The sequence below is a fragment of the Panulirus ornatus genome, chromosome 65, assembly GCF_036320965.1.
Source record: "Panulirus ornatus isolate Po-2019 chromosome 65, ASM3632096v1, whole genome shotgun sequence".
NCBI lineage: Eukaryota > Metazoa > Arthropoda > Malacostraca > Decapoda > Palinuridae > Panulirus > Panulirus ornatus.
Window position 1 is genome coordinate 149,077 of NC_092288.1, and position 17,216 is coordinate 166,292.

Consider the following 17,216-nt stretch of genomic DNA (forward strand, 5'->3'; position numbering starts at 1 on the left):
GAACAACAACTGACTCACTTCCCAAGCTCTCTCATCCCCAACAGACTTCATACTTGCCCCTCTTTCCAGGACTCTTGCATTTACCTCCCTAACAACCCCATCCATAAACAAATTAAACAACCATGGAGACATCACACACCCCTGCCGCAAACCTACATTCACTGAGAACCAATCACTTTCCTCTCTTCCTACACGTACACATGCCTTACATCCTCGATAAAAACTTTTCACTGCTTCTAACAACTTGCCTCCCACACCATATATTCTTAATACCTTCCACAGTATAATAAATATAAAAAATATCATTATCATTATCATTATCACCATTATCATTATCATTATTATTATTATTATTATCATTATTATTATTATCATTATTATACTTAATTGCTGCTTCCTGCGTCAGCGATGTAGAGCCAGGAAACAGATGAAGAATGGCCGATCCACTCATATATACACATATATATGAATATAAATAAACACCCATATACGGACATATACATACATATACATATCAACATATACATACACATACACAGACATATACATATATACACATGTACATATTCATACTTGCCTTCATCCATACCTGTCGCTACCCAACCAACAAAAAACAGCATCGCTACCCCGCAACCATATAACATTGTTGGAACTACTATTCCTTCAAACATACATACTTTCCTCTTCGAGATAATGTTGCCTCCTTCCACACATAATTCTTCGCTCCCAAAACATTTGCCCCCCTCCCCTGTGACTCACTTCTGCTTCCATGGTTCCATATGCTGCTATCAAAATTAGGAGATATCTTTTTCAACCCAAACTACCTCTCTTGCTTCTACAAGGTGGTATCAGGAAAAGGGAGAACAATGGCCTCATCTACACATCTAATATCTATGTGATATGTACTAAAACCAGAGCCTTTCACCCACAGCCCAACAGACTACTCTTGTTTTACCTTGAACACTTCTTATGCACTAATTCAGCTTTATAACAACACATACACCACATCACTCTCATTCACTTCATTATATGCACACCTCTTGCCCTTATGAACATTTAGACTACAATACCCACGAGATACTGCAACCTGTCATTTCATGGTTTCCCTAAAATGGGTAAGAATGAAAATCAAAAAAGATAACAAAAATAAGAACTGGAAAAATATAAACTGCAGGAAGAGCTTGAAGGAAAATTATAAACTCCAAACTGATAATAACATAACCCTGTGCATCTATACTGATGTTCTCGCAACTCTGCCACTGGGAGGGCAGGCAGTGCTGCCATTGTGATCAAGCCCAATGGTAATAGATTAGAGAAAAATGTTAGAATAAACAGCTGGGCATCTACTCTACAAACTAAACTGTCTGCCACACATATCACTCTTAAGCAGGTAGAAATTAATGCCACAGGAAGCTTAACTATCTCTGACTCTTTATCTTCACTACTTGCCCTTAACACCCTAAGATCAGAATGTAACATGCTGGTCTCTGAGGCCAGACACAAACACTCAACAATTATTTCTCAGGGGATTCAGATCAAATTATAGATTCCTTCTCATAGAAGCCTCCATGAGCATGAAAAAGATGACGCTTAAACCAAACTTGTACAAGTAAAGGTGATGCTGAAAACAATGTTGGATTGTCAGTTACAACCCTCAAAACTGCAATCAGAACAGAACTAATTAACTTCTTTGAAGCACGAAGATGAGCTCAGATAAGCATAAGTAGAAACATTTTCCATCACAGTGTAATGTGTAAAGTAAAACTTGTATATGGAAAAAGTAATAAGATCAGCAGATTACATGATGTAGTAACTGCCAGACTAAGGCTAGGCTACAGGTACTATTGGTGCTCTGGCCTAACTGGAGATGTTAACCGTGTGAATTGTAAAGTTTGTGGTCAAAAACTGGGACACAAACTAGAACACTATGTCTCAGAATGTGAAAAATAGAGCCTTTTAGAATAGATCCAAACCCTGCAAGAAATGTCACAACACCTTAATGTTAATAATTGGACACCTGAAATTTTAAGTTTGTATCCACATCTTGCAACTAGTCCGTAAAACTTACAATATGAAACTATGTACTGAAATATGAATTGTAACATCTTACATAATATCAACCCACTAGGGTCTGAATAAGATTCTTTGTAACCCATAATCCTTTTGCTCTACCGTACACAGGATGAGCATGGAGTGCACAATAAATCTGCCGGGGACACCGGCACAAATCAAATCAGGACCATAGGCCTTGCTTGTGTCCAGAGAAAGAAGTGCTTTTAGGAGAGTCCAAGAGGAGATTACGGAAGGAGGAATAGGATTAGTAAGAGGATCATCAAGGGGTGAAAGAATGTTAAAGTCATCTACGATGGAGTTGAATGAGAAAGGAGAAACAGAAACCACAGAATTGCTTTGTCAATGGGAGAGACAGCTATAGTACCGTCAGGACAGAAAAGTGAAGGAAAAATAGAGCAACAGAAGTTGTTAGAGATGTCTTTAGCTAAAGATCAGATAGACCAATCAGTGGATGATGAGGAGAGGTTATCATACTTCCTTTGAATAAAGGAACACTTTGCCTCACGGATAACGTGCTTGCAGTGATTTGGGGTAGTGATAAAAGCAGAATGGGAGCAAGAGAAAGGAGAGTTTTTCCAAGTCCAATATGCCTGATCCCTTGCCTGATTGGCCTCATAACAGGAATGGTTGAACCATGGGTTGGAAGAAGAGGTCATCCTAGAGGCAGAGGGGATGAATGCTTCCATTCCCAAAAGAATATCCTCTGCTATGCATTTGGCAGAGACAGAAGCATCAGCACATGAGAGACAGTAATTTACCCACAGAAAGTCAGAAAAGAAGTTATGTAAGCTATTCCAGTCAGCTTTGTTGTGGTGCCAGTATTTATGCTTAGAAGGGGCTGCAGGAGGAAGAGGTGCCATTAGAACAGATACATTTATGAGAGTGTGATCAGATGAACCAATTGGGGGTGATATTGTGTATGTACAGCAGGATGGACATGAGGTAAAAAACAAATCCAGAAAGTTAGGAGAGTGGTCAAAGTGATCAGGTATATGGGTAGGGAGGGAGTTATGCTCTAAATCACTGAATGGAGAATATGAGGGCTTTCTGTCTCAATCATTCTCCTGGTATCACCTCTCTTTAACCATCCCATTCTATTTGATGCAATATTGCTACTCTCACTCATATTTACATATATTGTTTTCATAACTGTTCCTGTGAGATGTCTACATGGGTCCCCAGCCTCTGCTCCCATAGCATGAATCTGACTGCTGCATCCCACAAATTTAGTAAGGAGACCAGATATTCAAGATCTGAGTGTTATGAAAACTCCTTTTTCCCTTAAATCTCTAAAATTTTCACCTTCCCACTTCCTATGTACTTTTTACCTTTAGGTATTAGGTCTATAAACACCTGCCGAACTCTGATTAATTTCTACTTTTTTCCCTCATTTCATTTCTTTCAGCCAAGATGGCCTTTGCATCATGCAGTTTTTGCCCAAGTCGGTCATTATAAAAAGAAATGCAAAAAATGCAATCCATGCAGTTACCCACGCTAAAATGTGACTGTAAATGTTCCTTTTAAATGTAAATCTAGCTACTTCTCCATCAACCTGAGGGAGGTGGCCATGGCAAAAGTCTCCATGACTGATGAATTCCAGTACTGCTTCTTAGCTTATAGTGCCTCACCCTTAACACTGGCAGAGGGCAACTCTAAAGCAGTGTTTTCAGAGGCTCCTACCTAATGTTCCTACCAAGTACTACCTAATATTCCCAGCTGCTACCATTACCTATTTACCTATTGTTCCAACCTACTTCTGCCTAATGCTCCCTGTTAACATTCCTACCAATTACTTCTGGCTAATATTTCTACATACCATTTCTACCTATTGCTCCAACTATTTTGCTAAAAGGCAGGGCTGACACAGCACTCACCAGTGAAAAATCTAAAGTTACGAAGAATGAGTTGAGTGTTGTCAAGTATTCTGTGAGACAAGAACAAATTGTATGTCTGTGGACACAATGCTAGCACTCCACATGCAGGTGAGGCAGAAAGAATAGACAGCTACCTGGGTCAATGGAGTGAAACTTGACAACTGAAGTGCTGGTTCACTACCCAGGCCCCAATGACCCTCCAGATACCTAGGCAGGTATTATTGGTAGTATAAATTCCTGGTTGGTAGTTGCCTACCAACTACTTACTTCACTAAATGACTGAAATAAGAATTAATACCTGAAAAATGCTCAAGTTACAATCAGCCAATGTAATATTAAAAATCCCCCAATTTCAAAGGACCAAACAGGAATAACACAGAACTTACAGTCAGAGGATGAAGTTTCTCATCAAAAATATCCAGTATACGATTATCAGTTCGATTTCTGATGTGGTAGTAAATTGCAAGTGCTACACACTTGATTGTGTTTTTCAGATTTGGCTGCGACACAGTAGAATCATCCAGATAAATGGTCGAACATGATGAAGATTTCTTCAATGTCCGGCCATCGTCCAACTAGTGGGAGAATATAAGTTGGTGATAAAGTTATTAGCTACTGTCCCTGTATATGATGAGAGTATCCACATATTCTCACTATATCAACTGTGTAATCTTAAATAAGACTTAAAAAACCATTTTATCATTATCAGTATTATACTTTGTCGCTGTCTCCCGTGTTAGCGAGGTAATGCAAGGAAACAGACAAAAGAATGGCCTAACCCACCCACATACACATGTATATACATACAAATCCACACACGCACATATACATACCTGTGCATTTCAACATATACATATTTTTTTTTTTTGCCGCTGTCTCCTGCGTTTGTGAGGTAGCGCAAGGAAACAAACGAAAGAAATGGCCCAACCCACCCCCATACACATGTATATACATACACGTCCACACACGCAAATATACCCACCTATACATCTCAATGTACACATATATATACACACACAGACACATCCATATATACCCATGCACACAATTCACACTGTCTGCCTTTTATTCATTCCCATCGCCGCCTCGCCACACATGGAATACCATCCCCTCCCCCCCTCATGTATGCAAGGTAGCGCTAGGAAAAGACAACAAAGGCCACACTCGTTCACACTCAGTCTCTAGCTGTCATGCAATAATGCCCAAAACCACAGCTCCCTTTCCACATCCAGGCCCCACACAACTTTCCATGGTTTACCCCAGACGCTTCACATGCCCTGATTCAATCCACTGACAGCACGTCAACCCCAGTATACCACATCGATCCAATTCACTCTATTCCTTGCCCGCCTTTCACCCTCCTGCATGTTCAGGCCCCGATCACTCAAAATCATTTTCATTCCATCTTTCCACCTCCAATTTGGTCTCCCACTTCTCCTCGTTCCCTCCACCTCCGACACATATATCCTCTTGGTCAATCTTTCCTCACTCATTCTCTCCATGTGCCCAAACCATTTCAAAACACCCTCTTCTGCTCTCTCAACCATGCTCTTTTTATTTCCACACATCTCTCTTACCCTTACATTACTTACTCGATCAAACCACCTCACACCACACATTGTCCTCAAACATCTCATTTCCAGCACATCCACCCTCCTGCGCACAACTCTATCCATAGCGCACGCCTCGCAACCATACAACATTGTTGGAACCACTATTCCTTCAAACATACCCATTTTTGCTTTCCGAGATAATGTTCTCGACTTCCACACATTCTTCAAGGCTCCCAGGATTTTTGCCCCCTCCCCCACACTATGATTTCCTTCCACTTCCATGGTTCCATCCGCTGCCAGATCCACTCCCAGATATCTAAAACACTTTACTTCCTCCAGTTTTTCTCCATTCAAACTTACCTCCCAACTGACTTGACCCTCAACCCTACTGTACCTAATAACCTTGCTCGTATTCACATTTACTCTTAACTTTCTTCTTTCACACACTTTACCAAACTCAGTCAAAAAAGACATATACATATATACACATGTAAATAATTCATACTGGCCGCCTTTATTTATTCCCGCTACCCTGCCACACATGAAATGACAACCCCCTCCCCCTACACGCGCGCGAGGTAGCACTAAGAAGAAACAAAGGCCACATTTGTTCACACTCAGTCTCTAGCTGTCATGTATAATGCACCGAAACCACAGCTCCCTTTCCACATCCAGGCCCAACAAAACTTTCCATGGTTTACCCCAGACGCTTCACATGCCCTAGTTCAATCCATTGACAGTAAGATGACCCTGGAAAACCACATCGTTCCAATTCACTCTATTCCTTGCACGCCTATCACCCTCCTGCATGTTCAGGCCCCAATCGCTCAAAATCTTTTTCACTCCATCTTTCCACCTCCAATTTGGTCTCCTGCTTCTCCTTGTACCCTCCACCTCTGACACATATATATACTGTTTGTCATCCTTTCCTGACTCATTCTCTCCATATGTCTTTCATCAAAGATACTACCCATCTCTCATCTCCTCTCATCTTGGTAACATTCACACACATTCAAACACCCCAGTCTAAGCCTTCGAGGAGGATGAGCCCTCCCTGCCTGGTCCTTTCTTATGTTTCCTCTTTTAGAAAATGAAATACAAGAAGGGAGGGGTTGCAGCCCCTCCTCTCCCACCCCTCACAGTCACCTCCTACAACATGCTAGGAATAAGAGATAGAATTCTTTCTTCCCTACCTAAATATGCATAAAAAATCAAAAGATATGAATCCTATTGATATTCCTGATGCTAAAAATGCACCAGTAATGAAAAAGTGTATATATCAAAAATAACTTGTTAGGGTAGTGAAAACTGGAACAACAAAGTAAAATTGCTAGTGAAAGAGAAAAGAGGTGAATGGGATAGAATGTAAACGACTGGGAGATAAACAAGAAAAAGCAGCAGGAAGTCAAGAGCAAAGTGCAGGGGCTCACAGAGAGTTGGGGTGAGTGAGAATCAGCAAACTTCAAGGAAAATATGATGCTCTGGAAGGAGAAAAATAAGAAAAAAATGGGGACATCAATGAAGAAGGCAAATGAGAAAGTGGTAAGAAGCACTGAGGTGAAGAAGAGATGAAGTGAGTACTTTGAAGGACTGATGCATGCCTTTGATGACAGGGTGACAAATGTAGTGTGTTTTAAGTCAGGGAAGTATGCAAAGTGAGAGTTATGGCAAGTGGATGGCTGAAGAAAGGTCACAATATCCTTGTCTATCTATCTCTCTGTCTTCTGCTAAATGTGTTTGATGACAGGGTAGCTTATATAGTGCGTTTGATTTGGGGAAGTTTGCAGAGTGAGAGTCAGGGCACGTGGTTTGGTGAAAAGAGAAGAGGTCATGAAATCCTTGTCTATCTATCTATATCTATATTTCTGAAACCTTATGCAAGATGAAATGTTAAAGTGGCTGGAGTGGACAGTAACTGCAGCTGAATTCCTTTTGGCAAAGTTATTGACTAATTACATAGGACTTTCAATATATGTATGGGTCATGTTGAGGTGCTTGAGGATTGGAAGAATACATAAATAATGCCATTGTATAAAGGCAAGGAAGGCAAGGGAGACAACAGTGAGCTCACATTAAACAAGTATAATCTCGTTGAGGATAGTTGATAAAAGATATGGAAGAGTGATGATGGGGTGGAGGGGGGAATACACTGAGTATCAGGCTGAAGAAGAGCGAATGGTCCCAGGAGAGGTAAAGGATGAACAGATAAGGTGTTTGTTCTGCGAAGTGTGTGGAAGAAATAATCAAGGAAACAAAAAGATTTGCATGTGGAATTTACAAATCTGGCAAAGGCATGTGATAGGGTTGATAAAGATGCTTTGCAGAATGTGTTACCAATTTATGGCATGGGACAAATGCTATTAGAAGCAATGAGGAGTTTTTATCTGAGAGTAAGGCATGAGTGCAAGCATGTAAAGAGGAGAGTAAGTGGTTCCAGGTGAAGGTGAGGGTTGTGGCAGGGGTATGTGATGTCACCTTGGCTGTGTAATTTGTTTATACATGGAGAAGTGAAGGAGGTAAATGCAAGGGTCTTGGAGAGTGTGGTAGGTATGCAGTATGTAAAGGTTAAGTGAGCCTGGGAAGTGTCAGTTGTTGTTCGCTGATGATACAGCAACTCTGGCAGACTTAAGTGAGAAACTGAGTCTACGAAAGTGTGTGAAAAGAGGAACTTGACAGTAAATGTGAATGTTAGTAAAGTTATCAGGTTTAGCAGTGCAGTGAGACAGATCAGTTGGGACTTGAGTTTGAGTAAAGAAAACTTTTAGAAAGTGAAATGTTGTACATAACTGAGATTAGACATGGCAGTGAATAGAACCATACAAGCAGAGGTAAGTCAGAGGGCAGATGAGTGGGAAAATGTTCTAGGAGCAGTGAGTACATATAGCCATGTTTGAAGGTACAGCAGCCCCAACAATACTGTATAGATGTGAGGTATGGGTTATATAAGAGAATGAATGGAAAAAGTATATGTGATGGAAATGAAATGATTGAGGACAATACATGTTGCAAAGCAGGTTGATCGAGTAAGTAATGATAGGTAAGAGAGAGATGTAGATTAAGAAGAGCATGGTCAAGAGAGCTGAAGAGGGTGTGCTGAAGTGGTATGGACATTTGGAAAGAATGAGTGCAAATAGGTTGACAAACAAGGTATGTGTATCAGAACTGGAGAGGACAAGAAGAGGTAGACTGAATTGGAGATGGAAGGATGCAGAGATGTTCTAAGTGCTCAGGACCTGAACAGACAGAAGGGTGAAAGGCATGCACATGATGGAGTGAAATGGAGCAATGTGATATACATGAACCAACATGCAGTCAATGGACTGAACCAAGCATATGAAGTAACCAGGGTAAACCAGAGAAAGGTTTGTAAGGGCTGGCTACGGATAGGAGACTGTGGTTTTTGTGCATTACACATGACAGCTGAAGAATGGATGCGAGCAGATGAGGCCTTTTCTTTGTTCCTGGCACTACCTCATAACACATGAAATTGCAAAAAAAATATGAAAGATGGAAGAGAAATCTAATTATGAGACATCAGAAATCTATACAGGTATAAATGTAGCAAAAACACTCACATGACTTCTACTCCTCCTTCTAACAAGTCCATCTGTAAAAACAAAAAATATTACACATCAAAAAAATATTGTGAACTTTTCTGCAATTCTTAAAATATAAAAAAAATTTTGGTAAGAACTTTCTTTCTTTCCATGCCTCTTCAGATGGAGATGCAATGCAGAAATGACTGACAAACTTATGTCAACAAGGGTGCTTTGTGTATGCTCTTACAGAATGAATACCAGGAAAATTCATTTTACAAATAGTCCTTTAAATCAAATTAGAAACAAGACAAAAGCAGCAGCATATAGAATCCAAAAACTTGTTCTTCCTATTTTCCAGGACACCTGCTTCCTGCCAAATGTGGTGTGCACAGTGCAAAATCTATCAAGGCTGATATTCAAGTATATCACTGAGTAAAAATGTGGTATCAAAGTCCCAAAATGTGCATTTGCGAGTTTTTCAGTCTGGAGAAGTCATTATATGCGGTGTAATATTTCATCAATGTTTACATTACAAAAAACACAACATATATCCAATATTCATCAAAACTCATTCTGAAAAGATATTCCTCACAGCATGTAACTTAGCAAATTACATCTAAAAATCTACATAGTCTGACATCTTTCAACTGGATTCTGAATTTACTTTTAATTCAAAGAGCAAAATGCTAATTAATTAAAGGAGAGAAGAAGAGAAAAATGAGTGAGAAAAAGAGGAAAAGAGAGGTCAAGGAAAAATTGGAAAAGAAGCAAAGGTAGTTTAAGTAATAATTGGTATTAAGCCAGCACTTCAGTGAATGTCAAGTTGCACTCCTCTGACTCTGGTAGCTGTCTTTTCTTTCTGCCTTACCCACACCTGGACTACTGGCATTCTGTTCACAAACATACAGTCTCCTTATCACATATAACACTTGACAACACTTAATTCACATAGTTCATTCTTCACAACTCTAAATTGTATGGCAGTGAGCACTATACGCTAGCCCTGCCTCTAGGCAGAAGTAATTGGCTGGAATATTTAGGCAGCAGCATCAGGTAGAAAAATTAGGTAGAAGCTTCTGCAAACCATGCACTAGAGTTGCCCTCTCCCAGTGGCCTATCAAAGGTGAAGCACAAAAGGCTGAGAAGCATCACTGGAGTTCTTTAGTTATGGAAACTATTGCTGTGGCCACCCCTTTGAAGGGGTTTCTAAGAGGGAACAGGCATAAGAGATATAGATAGATGAATTAAATAGAAGCAAAGGCAAGAGAAGGAGAAGGAAAAGATAAGAATATGAGATGGGATATTTTGCAAAATATAAAATTTCCCTTTGGGTGACTAAAAACAATTACAATTGATATAAATTGAGCTGCAGCCATGATATACCTCTGCCATCCATATCAATGCACCATCACAGGGAAATATTTTCCCCTTATATTCAAAATATGGCCAATTTTTGTGAACACTCTTGAAATCTTGTTATGCACAAATGCATAAAAAGACAATTTCAAAATTAGTTTGTACAGGCATAAAACATCACAAAAGATCTTCTGCACTATGGGCAAAGCAGTAAATCAATATGCATCTGTCTGCTACACTATGAGGACAAAGCAAACTAAAATCATCTATTCTGGCTGCAAAAAGATGCTCATTCAAAACTTCAACAACAGAAGTTCCCATGCTATGACAAGTAATTCTTCAAGCGCCCTCTCCTAGAATATGGCAAAGGAGTACAACCATCACAGGGCAATATCATCACATTTTATCATAATATGGTCAATTTTAAGAACACACTTGAAATTTTGTTTTTCACAAATGCATAAAAAACAATTACAAAATTAGTTTTAGTCAGGCAACACCACTGCTAAAGAACTTATGCACTAAGGGCAAAACAGTAAATCAATATGCATCTGTCTGCTACACTATGAAGACAGAGCAAACTAAAATCATCTATTCTGGCTACAAAAAGTTGCTCATCTGAAACTTTAACTACAAAAGTTCCCATGTTATGACTGGTAATTCTTCATGTGCCCTCTCCTAGAATACGGCAAAGGAGTACAATGTGATCAAGATATAACATAATCTACTTCAAAAATTAGTGCAGTCCCCTCCAACAATAAGTAAAAATAATTAAGAGATATGTTGTTTGGAAAATATCATAAACATCCATATTAAGTTCCATCACCAAAGGAGGAATTTTCTTCAAGTGACAGAGTTAAGTTCCTGGTTATATATTTTTGGGAGGGGCATAACTCTGGCAAAACCCAAACAAAAATTGTGGGTCTTATGCAGTTAAATTCTCTATGTGGTGGGAAATAAATGAAGAACATTCCATGACCAATTAATGAATTTTCCTCAAGCTATGAGCCAGGACAAGGTACAAGATAAACCTTATTATAAGCAGCATAATTCACACAAAATCTAAAGCAGAGTTATGATTCTTTAATCAAACAATTCTTCATATGCTGGGTAACAACTGCATAGCATTTAATGAACATAATGAACATACCTGTGGAAGGTATTAAGAATATATGGTGTGGGGGAAAAGTTGTTAAAAGCAGTGAAAAGTTTTTATCAAGGATGTAAGGCATGTGTACGTGTAGGAAGAGAGGAAAGTGATTGGTTCTCAGTGAATGTTGGTTTGCAGCAGGGGTGTGTGATGACTCCATGGTTGTTTGATGTGTTTATGGATGGGGTTGTTAGGAAGGTGAATGCAAGAGTTTTGGAATGAGGGGCATGTATCCAGTCTGTTGTGGATGGGAGAGCTTGGGAAGTGAGTCAGTTGTTGTTCACTGATGATACACTGCTGGTGGCTGATTTGTGTGAGAAACTGCAGAAGCTGGTGACTAAGTGTGGTAAAGTGTGTGAAAGAAGAAAGCTGAGAGTAAATCTGAATAAGAGCAAGGTTATTAGGTACAGTAGGGGTGAGGGACAAGTCAACTGGGAGGTAAGTTTGAATGGAGAAAAACTGGAGGAAGTGAAGTGTTTTAGATATCTGGGAGTGGATTTGGCAGCGGATGGAACCACGGAAGCGGAAGTGAATCATAGGGTGGGGGAGGGGGCAAAAGTTCTGGGAGACTTGAAGAATGTGTGGAAGTCGAGAACATTATCTCGGAAAGCAAAAATGGGTATGTTTGAAGGAACAGTGGTTCCAACAATGTTATATGGTTGCGAGGCATGGGCTATAGATAGAGTTGTGCGGAGGAGGGTGGATGTGCTGGAAATGAGATGTTTGAGGACAATATGTGGTGTGAGATGGTTTGATCGAGTAAGTAATAATAGGGTAAGAGAGATGTGTGGTAATAAAAAGAGTGTGGTTGAGAGAGCAGAAGAGGGTGTTTTGAAACGGTTTGGTCACATGAAGAGCATGAGTGAGGAAAGATTGACCAAGAAGATATATGTGTCAGAGGTGGACGGAACGAGGAGAAGTGGGAGACCAAATTGGAGGTGGAAAGATGGAGTGAAAAAGATTTTGAGTGATTGGGGCCTGAACATGCAGGAGGGTGAAAGGCGTGCAAGGAATAGAGTGAGTTGGAACGATGTGGTATACCGGGGTCGACGTGCTGTCAATGGATTGAACCAGGGCGTGTGAAGCGTCTGGGGTAAACCATGGAAAGTTCTGTGGGGCCTGGATGTGGAAAGGGAGCTGTGGTTTCAGTGCATTATACATGACAGCGAGAGACTGAGTGTGAACGAATGTGGCCTTTGTTGTCTTTTCCTAATGCTACCTCGCCCGCATGTGGGGGGAGGGGGTTGTCATTTCATGTGTGGCAGGGTTCAACAGGAATGAATGAAGGCAACAAGTATGAATTATGTACATGCGTATATATGTATATGTCTGTGTATGTTTTTTTTTTTTTTTTTTTTTTTTTTTTTTTGCCGCTGTCTCCCACGTTTGCGAGGTAGCGCAAGGAAACAGACGAAAGAAATGGCCCAACCCACCCCCATACACATGTATATAAATACGTCCACACACGCAGATATACATACCTACACAGCTTTCCATGGTTTACCCCAGACGCTTCACATGCCCTGATTCAATCCACTGACAGCACGTCAACCTCGGTATACCACATCGATCCAATTCACTCTATTCCTTGCCCTCCTTTCACCCTCCTGCATGTTCAGGCCCCGATCACTCAAAATCTTTTTCACTCCATCTTTCCACCTCCAATTTGGTCTCCCACTTCTCCTCGTTCCCTCCACCTCCGACACATATATCCTCTTGGTCAATCTTTCCTCACTCATTCTCTCCATGTGCCCAAACCATTTCAAAACACCCTCTTCTGCTCTCTCAACCACGCTCTTTTTATTTCCACACATCTCTCTTACCCTTACATTACTTACTTGATCAAACCACCTCACACCACACATTGTCCTCAAACATCTCATTTCCAGCACATCCATCCTCCTGCGCACAACTCTATCCATAGCCCATGCCTCGCAACCATACAACATTGTTGGAACCACCATTCCTTCAAACATACCCATTTTTGCTTTCCGAGATAATGTTCTCGACTTCCACACATTCTTCAAGGCTCCCAGGATTTTCGACCCCTCCCCCACCCTATGATCCACTTCCGTTTCCATGGTTCCATCCGCTGCCAGATCAACTCCCAGATATCTAAAACACTTTACTTCCTCCAGTTTTTCTCCATTCAAACTTACCTCCCAATTGACTTGACCCTCAACCCTACTGTACCTAATAACCTTGCTCTTATTCACATTTACTCTTAACTTTCTTCTTTCACACACTTTACCAAACTCAGTCACTAGCTTCTGCAGTTTCTCACATGAATCAGCCACCAGCGCTGTATCATCAGCGAACAACAACTGACTCACTTCCCAAGCTCTCTCATCCACAACAGACTTCATACTTGCCCCTCTTTCCAAAACTCTTGCATTCACCTCCCTAACAACCCCATCCATAAACAAATTAAACAACCATGGAGACATCACACACCCCTGCCGCAAACCTACATTCACTGAGAACCAATCACTTTCCTCTCTTCCTACACGTACACATGCCTTACATCCTCGATAAAAACTTTTCACTGCTTCTAACAACTTGCCTCCCACACCATATATTCTTAATACCTTCCACAGAGCATCTCTATCAACTCTATCATATGCCTTCTCCAGATCCATAAATGCTACACACAAATCCATTTGCTTTTCTAAGTATTTCTCACATACATTCTTCAAAGCAAACACCTGATCCACACATCCTCTACCACTTCTGAAACCACACTGCTCTTCCCCAATCTGATGCTCTGTACATGCCTTCACCCTCTCAATCAATACCCTCCCATATAATTTACCAGGAATACTCAACAAACTTATACCTCTGTAATTTGAGCACTCACTCTTATCCCCTTTGCCTTTGTACAATGGCACTATGCATGCATTCCGCCAATCCTCAGGCACCTCACCATGAGTCATACATACATTAAATAACCTTACCAACCAGTCAATAATACAGTCACCCCGTTTTTTAATAAATTCCACTGCAATACCATCCAAACCTGCTGCCTTGCCGGCTTTCATCTTCCGCAAAGCTTTTACTACCTCTTCTCTGTTTACCAAATCATTTTCCCTAACCCTCTCACTTTGCACACCACCTCGACCAAAACACCCTATAACTGCCACTCTATCATCAAACACATTCAACAAACCTTCAAAATACTCACTCCATCTCCTTCTCATATTACCACTACTTGTTATCACCTCCCCATTTGCACCCTTCACGTATACATATATATGTATACGTTGAAATGTATAAGTATGTATATGTGCGTGTGTGGACATGTATGTATATGCATGTGTATGTGGGTGGGTTGGGCCATTCTTTCGTCTGTTACCTTGCACTACCTCACTACCGCAGGAGACAGCGACAAAGTATAATAAATAAAATATACATACCTTCAAACAGCCTGATGGGTAAAATTATGGTGGGAGGTAAGTGTACAGTGGTGCTATTAATCTACAATCTTCCAGGGAACTATGGTGACCAGAGCAGAAGTACATTGATAAAGGTGAAGGATAAATTAGGATGGTGAGGGAGGATGCATGATACTCCCTTACTTAAAAGGTAAATTAATGAAAAAGATAAGCTTCAGTTTCAGGGAAATAAACTGGAATAACACGAACACTCAAGGAAACAAGACACCATCACTGCTTGACCTCATCTTTATAAAAGAAAAAATCTGACCAAATATAAAGCACAACTGATTTTGATTATGCGGTGAAGGAGGATGTATGAGGGGTATACGAGGATGCAATGGAAATTAAATCAAAGTTCAATTAAGGGAACTAGATAAAGCTGATCAAGTTCTTAAGGAGTGCAGACTGGGAAAGGGAATTCAAAATGAAAAAAGACCGAAGCAAATAGAGGTATGGTTTAGCAGCAAATATCACTGTAGCAGAGAGAGGCATGGTTCAACATGGAATATCAAAGTGAGAGCTTAGGGATGTACTGTTAAAGATATGTCACTGTATCCAGACAGCATTAGAAAGATACATGAGAGCAAGAAGAGTACTGCAGGGTTAAGAGAGGGGAAACATAATGGTTTTAAAAAGAGCATTGTGGAGAAGGCAAAAGACAATCTAAAGCTTTACCATTAAGTTCAAAAGGAGTAAACCATTAATCAGGATAAAGGACTCAAGAGAGATGAACTCTGTAAGAAGAGAAGCAAATACACAAGGATCTAAATGTTAAATCTAAAAATACTTTTACAACAGAGGACAATAGTACACCAGAATTTAAAAGGTTGAGGGGAAGAGAAGCCTTTGAAAAAATAAACTTTTACAGAAACAATATAATCAGGCTATTAAAACATGGCCTCTCAAAATACTGTTCAGTAGAGTAAGGGGTAGTTCTAAAGATGTGGAAATAGGCAGAAGTCAGGTATATACAAGAATGGAGATGGAAATCATGGTGAACTACGGGCCTGCCTTGCTGAGAAGTGAGATTTAAAAAATACATTGGAAAAGATGATTATAAAACAAATGAATGACTACCTACAATACAGAAACTCCTTAAGAGGGAAACAACACAGTTTTCTTGAAAAGAAATTGTGCATCCAGATCACTTAAACTATGACAGGGTGAGCTCACTGTTAGACCTAAGATGGTTTGGTGAACTGAGTTCCTTTGACACTAAAGCCCATCAGAGGTTGATTAAAAAGCTAAACTTACAGACAGGAATAAGAGGCAAACTCCTCTAAAGGACTGATGATCACCTCTGTGGAAGGAATAAGCAATGTAGGTTACAGCTGCATTCTCAAAATGGGCTGAGATTACAAGCAGAGTGCTGTAGAGCTTGGTCTTGGGCCCACTGCTATTCTTAGTGTATGTAAAGGACTTGTCTGAAGGACCAGACTCACACCTAAACATATTTGTGGATGATGCTAAAGTCAAACATAGGGAATGAAAATGATTGCATATTCTTACAAAGTTGCTCTGATAATTTCTTTTACGTTGGAGGCTCTAGTCACAAACAAATGTTCACATTAAGGATGGGCCTAACTGACATACGGAGAGTTCAATGAAAGGGAAAACAAAGAGACAAGGGAAAGATTTTACAAATTTTGAGGAAGTGAAAAACCTGCCTTCTAAAATGTGCCAGGCCATGATTGTTGGGAAAGGCATGAGAGGGTTGGTAGTAGCTGGTAGGCAGCCAATGACTAGAGGTATATTACCAGTACTTCCTGCCTGGGTATCTGGAGGGTTAGTGACATCATGCTTGGTGAGCCAGCACTTAAGTGGATGTCAAGCTGCACCCCTCTGACCCAGGTAGCTGTCTTTCTGCCTCGCTAACATGTGGACAATTGGCATTCAGTCCAAAACATAAAATCTCTCCTTGTCATATGTAACACTTGACAACATATAACTCACACAGCTTATTCTTATTAACTAAATTTTCCTGTGGTAAGCATTATGCGCTAGCCTTGCGTTTTGGCAAAATGGTTGGAGCAGTAGATAGTAGTAGATAAGAACATCTAGGCAGGATTATTAGGTAGAAACATTAGGTAGAAGTAGTGAGTAGGAACCTCTGCAGACACGGCACTAAACTTGCCCTTTGTCAGTGGCCTGTTAAGAGCGAGTCATGAAGGCTAGGATGCAGCACTGGAATTCTTTAGTTATGGAGACTATGTTGCCATGGCCACCCCTTTGAAGGA

The 17,216-nt window shown here is 40.3% G+C and overlaps 1 protein-coding gene across 2 annotated transcripts in view; it reads right to left on the reverse strand.

The window, feature by feature from the left end:
* The window catches only part of CycY (cyclin Y), an 83,585-nt gene that overhangs the window by 37,986 nt on the left and 28,383 nt on the right, over positions 1 to 17,216 (reverse strand). For both annotated transcript variants that reach the window (XM_071657925.1, XM_071657926.1), the window contains exons 4-5: positions 9,076 to 9,107; positions 4,334 to 4,522 (exon numbers count right to left, since the gene is read on the reverse strand). In XM_071657925.1, coding sequence (XP_071514026.1) covers positions 4,334 to 4,522; positions 9,076 to 9,107 — 221 coding nt within the window. The remainder of the gene's footprint in view (positions 1 to 4,333; positions 4,523 to 9,075; positions 9,108 to 17,216) is intronic.